Source organism: Alligator sinensis, unplaced genomic scaffold (genome assembly GCF_000455745.1).
Source record: "Alligator sinensis unplaced genomic scaffold, ASM45574v1 scaffold895_3, whole genome shotgun sequence".
NCBI classification, from domain to species: domain Eukaryota; kingdom Metazoa; phylum Chordata; order Crocodylia; family Alligatoridae; genus Alligator; species Alligator sinensis.
In genome coordinates this window covers 1,939,389-1,951,657 of record NW_005842210.1, presented here as the reverse complement: position 1 = coordinate 1,951,657, position 12,269 = coordinate 1,939,389, and the positions used below count along the sequence as shown (strand labels likewise).

The following is a 12,269-nucleotide window of genomic DNA, read 5'->3' as shown; positions in this document are numbered from 1 at the left end:
CTGTGTCCCCGCCATCATGGCAGCACTCTGCCATGCCAACTCCTGTTCAAACGCTTATTCACACTCTGAGTGGCTGTTTCAATCAGCCAATCAGAGCATGAATTAAGCGTTATGGCCAGACACACAGACAGATTAAGGCTTTTATAATATTAAAATATATATAAGCCAGCAGCACGCCTACAGGCTGGGGAACTCCCTTCTCGCCAGTGTTGAGACAGAAAAGGATCTTGGAGTCATCATTGATGCCACAATGAATATGGGCCGACAAAGTGGGGACACGGTCAGGAAGGCCAACCATACCTTGTCATGCATCCACAAGGAGAGGCTGAGGGACCTGAACCTGTTCAGCCTCCAAAAGAGAAGGCTGAGAGGGGATCTAGTGGCAGTCTACAAACTAGTCAAGGGGGACCAGCAGGCATTGGGAGAGTCCCTGTTTCCCCAAGCACTCCCAGGAGTTACAAGAAACAATGGACACAAGCTAGCAGAGGGTAGTTTCAGGCTAGACATTAGGAGGCGCTATCTCACTGTCAGGGCGGCTAGGACCTGGAACCAGCCTCCAAAAGAAGTGGTGCTGGCTCCTACCCTGGGGGTTTTTATCAAAAGGCTGGACGAACATCTGGCTGGGGTCATTTGACCCCAGTACTCTTTCCTGCCACGGCAGGGGGTTGGACTAGATAATCTCCTCATGTCCCTTCCGACCCTACCAACTACAAAACTATGAATATATTTATTGTGGTGTTTCACTTTAATCATGGAAAAATGTGGATTAATTAATTAATCTACATTAATGAATAAAATTTATTAATTGAGTAATTAATGAATCCACATTAATTAATGAAACAATATTATATAAATCTATATAGTGGTGTTTCATTTTAATCATGGAAAAATATGGATTCTGGGTTACTTTTTTTAACCCAGAAATTGGGGATTTCTTTTATCAGAGAAAACCAGGAACCCTGCTGATGACACACTCCTTTCAGAAAGTGAACCACTGTGTTCTGCACCAGCTGCAGCTTCTGAACAGTATTCAAGGTCAGCTCCACATAGAGTGCATTGCAGTAGTCTAGCTTTGAGGTTGCAAAGGGATGGATGATGATGGCCCTATCTGAATCTGAAAGAAAGTGTCAACCTTCTCATCAGATGAAGTTGGGGGAAGAAACTCCTAGTTAGTACTGCCACCAGAAAATCCAGGTGCATACTAATGCAGCAAACTTGAGTGACAAAGGGTAGCTTATCCCCATCAGTGGCATGTGTTCCAATCCCATCCAGCCTTTTCCCCTGCAAGTAAAGCGATCTGCCTACTACCATCACCTCTGACTTGCATAAATTCACTTTCAGTTGATTCACCAGCATCCAGTCCTCATCTTCAGCCAGGTACTGTAATAGGACCGGGATTATGGGGCCTAGGTCAGATGACAGAGAGGTAGAGCTATGTGTCATAAAGCTTCAAACAGAACAGTGTAGCAGCAGTTATAAAGTACAGCACTTATCACAAAGTATAGCACTATATCACAATTGAGATGCAGTTCTGTATTAAAGACATCTTAAAAAGAGAACAGTTACATGCTACCAACATTTACTATTTGATAAATGAAAGTTCCTCTTTGGATAACTGAGGATGTACTGTAATGCACCTGTAATTTCATGTGCTTATTCTTTAAGAATTCTGAGTTGGAAATTATCAGGATTCTGCCCAGTTTGAGGGCATTAAGCTATATGTGTTTTGGTTCCACCTTAGTTATGGTCATTTCCATTTCCTGCCCTCACTCCAGTTGCTTTGTTCCTGTAGCCAACTATATTTATCTTACACCCCATACCTACTGTAAAGTTGGCTGCACTTCTTTCCTTTTTTCTTTTTTATTACCATAGTTAAAGAATCTTTTGCTGTTTGTTTTAACCTCCTTGGCAATATCTAACTTAGCTTGACTTTTAGAAATGTGTATTTTATTATAAAATTGTAGAATTATGGGGCTGGAAGGGACCTCAAGTTTTATATAGTCCAACCTCCTTCCAGATGCAGAATAAACTGTCCCATTAAAAAATGTTATCCAGGTTGGGGGGTTTTTCCTGAAAACATCCCATGAAGGAAATTCCACAACTTCCCTATGCTGCTAGTTCCTTTGTTCTACAGTTCTTATAATTACAAACTGTTTTTTCTAAGATTTCAATCTACATTTGTTTTGTGGGAGTTCAAACCAATCACTTTGTGTTCTGCTGTCTCTAATTACATCTGCCTTTTTATGACAGCCTTTCACATATTTGAATACTGCTATCATGTCCCCTATTCATCTCTCTCTCTCCAAGCTAAACAAACCTATAGCTTGCATTCCAAGCTATCCTGTATGGCTTGCATTCCAACCCCTGTCATCTTTGTTGCTTGCCTCTGGCTTCTCTATATCCAGTTCTCCAACTGAGGGCTAATCAGACCTGAATAGACTGGCAATATCACCATTTATGTCTTGCATAAAACACTTTTATTAAGGGAGCCTGTAACAGGTGAAGCACCTGGGGTTGCTGTAATGTCCCCTAGTGGTCATTTTGACCCTGCCTGGCTCTTGCCCTCACTTCCCAAGGTCCCACATTGACTCCTCACCTGCCACGTTTTGCTGTAACACTTGATGAGGGGAGAGGCAGCCTTGAGAGGCTGGTGAGCATAAGGTGCTCTGTCTTTCTGTCTCCATACCTGTTTATGTCTTATTCAACTTAAGGGCTAAATTCATGGCCTCCTTCCACCCCTACAGCTACAACCAGGCCTCGCAGATGTTACTCGGTACCCCATTCTGTCACTTGTAAGGGCCTTAGCCTCTAGGCTGAGTCTCCGTTTCCTTTGGTTGCAGGCCTCCAGCCCTGGCCCACTGATTCGAGCCTAGCTCTCTTGGTCTTAGTCCTGTTGGCTCTCTTTTTATTTGGGCCTCTGGATCCCTTGCCCCTGTATGATGACTGGTCCCCATGTCCCTCACTGTGGACCAGCCCTTAGCCCTCAAGGTGCGCTCTTTGGTCACTCTCTTTCCCAGCCCTGCCCAGGGTTTTCCCCTGTCAATCAAGGACCAGTCTGCCTTTCTGCACCTGTATCCCTGCTGAGCCTGCTGCATCTTCTCAAAGGGACAAGAGCCTCCTGGATCACTGCCACAGTTCTCTTTCTTCCCCTTCCCTTACTCCCAAGTCACAGAGCCCAAAATTCATTTGCTTTTTTGCCATAGCATCATGTTCCTGCCATACACTAAGTTTATGATCCAGATCCTTCTTAGCAGCACTACTGAGTGAATAGTGTTGGCCAACCTGTTGCCTGTGTGCAAGGCATATGGCACAGGATAGAGGGGGCAGGCAGCGCAACAATAGGTAGGGCAGGGAGCAGAATGCAAACAGAATTAGGCAGAGAGCACAAAGCAGCAGAGCAAGGAAAGGGGATTGGAGTGGCAATTAGGGAGGGCATGGGACTTATTTTGTGGTACATATTCCAAAAACGGTTGAATCCCACTAGCATAGCCAATTTTTCCCACACTATAACTTACTGCAACTTCTGGCATGTGCATTTGCATTTCTTCCCTGTAGTGTAGCACCTTACACTTGCCTTTATTGAATTTCCTTTTTCTTTCTTTCTATATTTTTTATTTGTAGCCTTATTCTCCAATGAATCCAGTTCCTTTTGAATTCCTTGCAGTACCTCTAGAAATTATAAGCATTATTACTTCATTGGGAATCTTGATCTCATAGGACTTTCAGCTAATTTTGCATTCAGCATGGATTGATAATATATCCATGGAACTAATTCATTTTCACCCCACTTCTTAAGAAACATAAAAACAAAATTAAATTAAGAATGTACCCTAAAAACAAACTGAATGAATGCTTAGCTAAGTTTGTGGGACCTCCCCCTCCCCCCCCCCAGCCCATCAAAATAATATCTAAAATTTTCCAAAGGATTTCTTTAAGTTTATATTGATACTGGAATTTGTACCATAAGTGACATAAGCATACACAAAAATAAGGATACACCTAAATTGATAGCAATAGTTAGTGCAACAGGTTATTCTTAAACAAGTAAAAATAATTATTCGCTCTTCACCATTGACTATGATATAGAACATAACGATATGTTCCTTTTTCTCTTTAAAAATTCTTATGTTTTCTTTTATTATTTTGCAATAGGCATCCAGCAGTTTGCATAGCATAGTTCACTAAGATTACTCCAGAGTATGCTGTCATGAGATTTCATAATCTAATTAGGTCCCATATTTGAATGGGAGCTCATCAGGGGACATACTACAGGAAGCAGCTTGCTGGTTTAGTGGGTTAATTTTTCCTTCTGAGTCAATAGTGACTCGCTAATGAATTAAGGTTTAGGTATGGTGTTAAGAAACACTGAGCTACTGGTAGTACCATTCTTTTAAAGGAAATGCAAAATCAAATCCCTGATTGTTTGTGTTCATTAAAGAGTCATTGTTACTGTTCACAATAATAGTTTCCTTTCCTGTCCAGTTTTGGTAATTACATCCTGTAAGTCTAAAGTTGTCTAGTTGTTCCAAATGGAGAAGTTCAGGAAGTTCAGCACTACTGCCTGCCTTATAGTCTGCTGTGTTGCAGCTAAGATGTGAGCTACATTTCAGTGGTGAATCTTTATATATAATCTACAAATCATTTTATGACTCTTCTGGATAGAAAGAATGCAAGTGAAAATATGCACTAACATGTTATAATGGCACAGGTAGCAACTCGAGAGGTTGAATTTTCAAATGAGCTTAAAGTGAAGCATAGATTTCTATTTTTCTCTGAAAGTTGGTAGTCAGTATGAGATTTCATATATGGTTATTTTTTGTGCCCTGTGAATATTACCTATAGTGTTGTCAGATTTCACCTCATGCATCTCCAATAGGAAGTTTTATAAATGGATTTTGAATTAAGTGTTTTTTTGGCAAGCCTATTGTGTTTGTTACCAATATCTTTTAAAATGCTCTCTGAGAAGGAGAGAAGGATCCCGAGTAGCTCTTAAGCAATTAATAGTATTTTAAAAACTGGAATAAGTAATTATTAGTCATTATTTGTCTTGCTATAAAGGCACTTTGCACACAGTTCAGACTGATAGGGAAGTGACACGTGAACAGTAGGGGTGTGTGAAATGGGACATATTCAATTCAGATTCGGCTCAAATTGGGGGACAGTAATTCGATTAATTGATTCAGATCACTGTCCCAATTCGATTCTGGGGAATCCGAATCTAAAGATCCGATGCTGATCCAGAGAATCACCAATTCAGCCATAGACACAGCTTTAAATGTTTTTTCTACATACAGTACAGTCGCGTCGTAAGTGCATTTAACTTGCGTGAATTCAACTTTATGCAGGGTGGGAGGGGGGGCGAGGCTGCAGTTTGCAGCGGCGGCAGGAGGTTTTGGCAGCGTGGTGGTGGCCCAGCAGCAAGCAGCTATCCCCCTCCACCCCCCCGTGCTGCGCCTCTGCCGCTGGCCGCACAGCTCAAAGCACGGCTCCATGGCGGCGGCGGAAGGTTTTGGAGGCAGGGGCAGTCGCCGCTAGTCAAATCGTTGGCGATTTGACTATGCGCGATTTTCGGGCGGCGGCGGGAGGTTGTGGAGGCAGAGGTTGTCGCCGCCGATTTACTATGCACGATTTTCACCTTACACGATGACCTTGGAACCTAACCCCTGCATAAGTTGCAACATGCCTGTACCTTGAGGTACCAGGCACAGCTCATGAACACGGAGATGGTAGGGCAGATGGAGCCTCCCACAAGAGCACAGGGGGGGTCCCCCCATGCACTCAGTAGCAGACCTGAAGTGGACTGGAAGTAATTCCGGGCCATTTCTGGGTCGACCACCAAGCGCATGGGGGACCCCATGCCCCCCTGGCTTGGTGATCTGCCACGGGCATTGAATAGAGCAATATTTTTGGCCAGGGTGCTGAAAAAAACATGTCTACCTTTTAAGGTGCCAGTGTGCATGCCAGAAAAACAAAACCGGAGTGGGGGGGTACATGGCAGGACACACTACATATATTAATATAGTTAATAATAATAAATGTTGCCTTTTTCAGTAAATACCAGGTTTTCTAAAAATTCTAAACCTGGTGACAATAATTAAAATTTCACATACTACCTTTGTATGCCTTCTAACTGTAACATTTCCTGAAGTTCACGTAAACCAAAGGCAGGGCAAACCATGTAAAGAGGCAAACAGAAAGCAGAAAATCAGAAATAATTGAATTATTGAAATATTTCCAAGAAGGCAAACGGAGAGCAGAAAAACAAACAAAACGGTGTGCATTATGAAACGTTTAAATGTAGGAATGCAGAGTAGAGAGATTAAAATAAATTGAATAATGAACTGTTTTAAGCAAGTTGAAAAAGGAATAATATGACCTGGTTTGGAAGAGGAGAAACTAAGTCTGAATTGATTTAAAAGAGCAAAGTAAACTGAATAATATGCAACGTTAGCTCTCAGTTTGCAAAGTACAGCACCAGCACCAACAGACTACTGCCTGTTGGTGCTGGTGCTGGTGCTGTGCTTTGCAAACTGAGAGTTTATCTGCTGCCCAGAGCTATGGTCAGCAGAACGCAGACAATGTTTCTGCCTCCCTGCCTGTGCTCCCTTCACCCCACCTTCGGTACCTGCTATTATGCTGGGAGCTGTGGTTGCTTCAGAGAAGCAACTTGAAAAAAAACATTTTTTTTAACATTTTCCTCGACACACCTCCTGGCATGCTGAGGAAAATGTCTCCACATGTCACTAACTGGCATATGTGCTGGGGGTTTCCTATCCTTGGAATAGAGCAAGCAGATGGTGACTCGTGGCTGCCAAGTTGACGGTCACTTGTCCCTCAGACAGCAGGCATGGAGTCCAGTGTTAACCTTCACACAGCAGCTAGTGAGGCAGTAGCTTTTGGCTGAAGAGCCACTGAGCTGGCTGGGGCTGAGCAAGCTGCTGCATACAGCCTGTAATAGCATGATGAATTTTGTAATGTGGAAGCAACACTATTATTTACAGAAACTTATATAAAGACTATATGCATTAAAGAAGTAAATCTTACGACTGCCCTTGCCACAGTCTGTGGCCTAGCCTTGTTGCTGTCCTACCACACCAGGAGGTTCCTGCTGCCAGCCTTTACCCAGCTCTCAACTGGCTTCTGGGATGCCACACTTCCTGGATGCTCTGTTTCCAGGAAGTTTTATTCTGGAGTCGTGCAGCCGGCCACGAGTAGGAAAATCTTTTCTCCCCCTACATTTTGTTTTCCAAAAACAGGATATGTGTTGTATGTGGTAGGGAGAGCGTGGTATGCAGGAAAATACAGTGACCAAGGTGTAACCAATTGGTTGAAAAATTTCCTTCAACCAGATGAAAGATTAAAAAAAATACAAAAGCTACATTTGTATCCTTTACCTAAATTATTTTAATAAAAAATTAAGCAGTCCAAGGAAATGTTGATTTAAGTTCAATTTAATTCATATAGAATTGATTTAATAAATATAAAGCATCTGTCCAGGTCCTCTTTTTAATGCTTAAAGAAAGCCATATGCTTCTAATGCACCTAAATTGAGTGATAGAAATGAACGTTATTATTTAATAACATGTTTATTTTGTATTTTATGTAGCAGTACTAATTTTTTTTTCTGGATTTGATGGTTCAGTTCTTTTTGTGGACATTTATGCTTATAAATCCTTTCAGTACTTGGCTAAGATGGATCTCCACTAAACCTCTTTCGTTCTCTGAATGACCAGCAGTAAGAAAATGAGTTTTTTACCTTGTTTCTTGGGTAAAGTGGCCAGGCAGATGTGTGACACAAGGAATCATGGATTACTATAAAGTTAATAAAGTTTATGAGTGTGAGCATCTTCTAAAGGAAAGAAATTGTGTCATTATTTTTATTTCTGACTGCAGGGAAAACTTGAAAGGAAAAAGATTTTCTGTTTTGAATTGGGGTGAATGTGTGTGGATGTATGTGATTTGGCACATCAAATCAGCAGATACAGTGCAGAGTTTTGCTGCAAAGAGAATGGGAGTAACATCTGTGACTGTTAGTGGGCAAAGTGCATGTAATGTCACATATTTAAAAATAAAAGGCCATTTTGTAGGGTTATATATACACTAAGAGATTATCGTATTTCACAATAAGTGCTTAATTGCATGATCTGACCATTTCATAAATAGAAGCTAACCTGGGACCTTTTAGCCTTCAGTGAGAGAGAAGTAAATTACAGGCTTTCCACTTATTGCATAAAAAGTATGGGCATAGCAGATACCACAGAGTAGAGGACCCATATTAAATCCCAGCTCCTTTTTACCATATGTTAAATTGTTCTATATGTCCATATCCTTATTTACTTAATTTTATTGGTGGAAGAGAGAATTTGTGTTAATACAGAAATAAATAAATAACTTGTTGTTTTGACTTTTTAAGTTGCCAAATGGTGTCACCTATCACACTGGAACATACCAAGACAGATTAGGAAAGCTGCAAGAACATCTTCGTCAACTGTCAATACTCTTCAGAAAATTAAGATTAGTCTATGACAAATGCAATGAAAACTGTGCAGGGCTTGATCCTGTCCCCATAGAGGTAAGCATTTGCTTTTATTTAAAATTGTTGTGTCTGACTGATATTTATTTTACCATGTGTCACTTTGTTATACTGTTTCAGTAAAAAAAAAAAAAAAAAAAAGCTGCTTATTTTAAATGAATCATAAAATTGGAAAATTAGAGCTGGAAGGTGTGCGGGCCGGCTCCCGATCCCATCCTCGCCATGTGCGAGCCGGGCCCGTCTTTGCGCACGCGGACTGTGGCCAGCAGCCCGGGCACGCGGGGTCAGAGGAGACTGCGGGGCGGTAAGGTACGCGCGAGCTAGAATCAGTTACGGAGGCGTAATGGTTGATTGAAAAGATTATTTACTTACACCCAAGGTGGTTGCGGTGTAGGCTGGACAGCTTTCCAGGCGCAGCTCCGCTTGAATCCTCGTTGGAGGACTCTGACAAACTCGGTTCTTTGACCCCGGAGTGGTTTAGGCTCCGCGGGTTCGGCAATTCTTTCCTCACGGAGTGGCTGAATCTCCGTGGGTTCTGTTTGGTTCCCAGGTCCCTCGGAGCTGTTAAGACTCCGTGGGTTTGAAAATTGGGTATACAGGATAGGGATACGTCTAGGATTGCGCTCAGTGACAAGGAGAGGCTAGAAGCTAAACGGACCTCCGTTGCCTGCTTAAGAAAGGTGCGTTGGGTCCGCAAGGGTCCACATCGCTTGGAGATCTTCACACAGCGCGAAGTCGGTGTGCATAATTTAGGATCAGCCAATAACATGGCACGAATCTAAATACAAACGGTGGGAACTCCTTTGCACCGTGCATCACTATGATGCAAAAGAAATGCACCATGCAAAGAAGGCTACAAATGGCGGGAAATACTCTTTTGCACGCGGGTTCTCCTATTGCAGCAGAAAACTGTACCATGCAAAAAAGCTGCAATTTGGCGGGAACATAATTTAGCGGTGCCGAAGCACACAAAAACAAAAAACCACAACTTTGGGTTGTGACAGAAGGGACCTCAGGAGGTCATCTAATCCAGTAGTTCTCAACTTATTTTTGTACCAGGACCCATTTGTAAACATTGATGGCCAGTTCCAACCCAGTGCCCCTCACTCCCAGTCCCCCCAGTGTGTGTGCGGGGAGAGGCGGCGAGGAAGTGTAGGGCATGGGGGGGCACCAAGCAGGCTGGAACTCTGCCAGCCTACAAGGGAGAAGCCACAGTTTCCCATGGTTTTTCTCCCTTAAAGGCGACTCCACTTTTAATATTTGTTAACAACCCTTTTATATATTCTTGCAACCCGCTTTTGGGTCATGACCCATGGGTTGAGAAATTTTGATCTAGCCCCTGCTCAAAACGGGGCCATCCTCAACTATATCATCCCAGCCTCGGCTTTGTCTAGCCAGGTCTTAAAAACCTCTGAGGATGGAGAGTCATAAACCTCTCTGAATAGCTTGTTCCAGTTCTTTACTGCCCTCCTGGTGAGAATTTTTCCTAATATCTGACCTAAACTTCCCTTGCTGCAACTTGAGACTATTGCTCTTTGTTTCCTATATTTTTTTCCCCAAACTGCTAAAACATGACCTCCTGGATACCTTTCCATACCTCCATTATGCATTGTGCTACCTTTCCATTTCCTTGAATGTCCCTTGTCTTGTGTATTATGAAACAGGGTGAAGAGATGTCTAATCCACATTGTCTGGAGCTTTCGGTATTTTGTTATCCCCCTTCCATATTCCTTCAGAGCCTCTTTATTTGTTCTGAAGTGAAAATGCACTAGTACAGAAAGGAAAAATGTGCTAGAAGAACACAGTTTGAAATGGTGCAAGATGAGCTAAACATAATAGAATTATGCTGCTGAGCTGGGTGCACTTGTGATATAAAGCAGTTATTCTTGCATTCAAAAGGAGAAGCTGTCGAGTCATACATAGTCTCCTTTCCTGTTCCTAGATTTCTTTATTCCTTCAACACAGCTATCATCTTTAAAGATTTTCTTCTTATTTATTGCTGTACTCTTTTCTTTGATATAAGTTTATTGACCTAAATATTTTAATATAAATCTGTTTTCAGTGTAAGTATATTAATAATTTAGTCAGCATCGTTTTACAGTTCAACTCCTTGTCAGGAAATGAAGTAACTATGACATGCATCTTATTGCAAATTTAAGTTGATTAGACTCCCTGAATTTTGAGTGCTTTACTTATTCAACTTTAATGTTCTTAGTATTAGTAAATTTTATCAAATACTATGTTTATTAAAAGAGGGGAGAGAGGAAAAAAAGAAGCGAGAGAAAAATTTACTTTCTAAGAAGTTAAATCAAAGGCTGTGAAACAGTGGAAGCCAGTTTTTTTAGTACATTTGCCACAAGGTAAGCTCTGCAGCCTCCCCCAGTGCTACTCCAGTTCCTTTCCCCTGCCTGATCTGGTGTTCAGCTTTCTGCTCCCTAGTCTGTGCTCCCTGACTGATCTGTTGCTCTGCTTTCTGCCCTGTCTGCTGCTGCATTCTCAGCTCCTTCCCACGCTGGCTGCCAATACCACAGGCTAGCCTCCTGTACTATAGGCAAACATAGATTCATAGTGGTTTCAAATGTGAAGAGGGAGTTGCTGCTTGGGACTGGATCTAGACTGTCCTCAGTGGTGGCAGATGACAGAAAAGGGAGTAATGAACTCAAGTCGAAAAAAAGGAAGCTTAAGTTAGATGTTAGGAAGAATTTTCTCACTAGGAGGGTAGTAAAACACCGGAACAGGTTACCCAGAGACGTGGTTGAAGCTCCATCATTGGAGGTTTTCCAGACCTGGCTAGACAAAGCTTTGGTTGGGATGATGGTGCTGCCTTGAGCAAGGGGTTGGACCTGATGACCTCCTGAGGTCCCTTCCAACCCTAATTTTCTATGACTCTGACTGCATAGTAGTTGTTATGCTGTAGCTGTTATTGCTTTGTGAGCCTGTAGCAATGAAAGGGTAAGTAGCCTCTCCAACTGTAACCCTGCTTCATCCAGTCAAAGTTAAGGTGATTTAACTCACTTGGATTGTTACATGATCATGCTCACACAACAAATACCACCTAACAGCTGCTGTACAGTAGGGATGTAGATATAGTTTTAAAAATATCTGTTTAACCTCCTCTAATGATATCAGTTAAATGATTAACCACAGCTCGGACAGAGCTGCTGCTGGGAGCTGCTCCTGGAGCCCTTTAACTGGTGGGAGGTAGGAAGGAGGCAAGCCCAACCTGACAACACAATCCATCTGAGGCCTATGCTGGGAGCAAGGGAGCAGCTAGTTGTTTAATTGATGAATCACTAGGCTGCTAGCTGTTTTCCTCTTTGGTCAGTGGATGTCAGCTGGGGGTACATGTACCGCTAGGGGTACTTAAAAAGGTTGTAGTGTGTATGGGGGAGTTCCCGCCACTGCGCACACCCTGGCGAAGGCCCGGGAGGGCATATGTCGCCCCCCCCCCCCCCCCGATCTGTGTGCAGGGTGGAGGCAGCTCCTGCTGTCCACTGGGCTTTGTGCACCAGTGCAGGTGGCCCAGGAGCGGTGTGATGCCACATGCCTGCTGCCGCTGCACTGCGCTGCACCGGCAGGACACGTGTGGCATCGCATCGTTCCCAGAGCAGCTGCTTTAGCGTGCGAAGCCCAGTGCACGGTGGCAGCCATCTTTTGCCCTGCACACAGATCAGGAGGACACGTGCCCCCCAGGCCTCCACTGGGATGTACACAGTGGCCAGAGCTCCCCCCCTCC

At 43.0% G+C, this 12,269-nt stretch overlaps 1 protein-coding gene across 1 annotated transcript in view; it reads left to right on the top strand.

Annotated features, from left to right (window-relative positions):
* Nucleotides 1–8,407: 8,407 nt before the first annotated feature.
* Nucleotides 8,408–12,269, top strand: part of MED30 (mediator complex subunit 30) — a gene marked incomplete at its 5' end in the record, with an annotated part of 20,747 nt that continues 16,885 nt past the window's right edge. Inside the window, one exon of the mRNA XM_025207814.1 lies at nucleotides 8,408–8,572. Coding sequence (XP_025063599.1) covers nucleotides 8,408–8,572 — 165 coding nt within the window. The remainder of the gene's footprint in view (nucleotides 8,573–12,269) is intronic.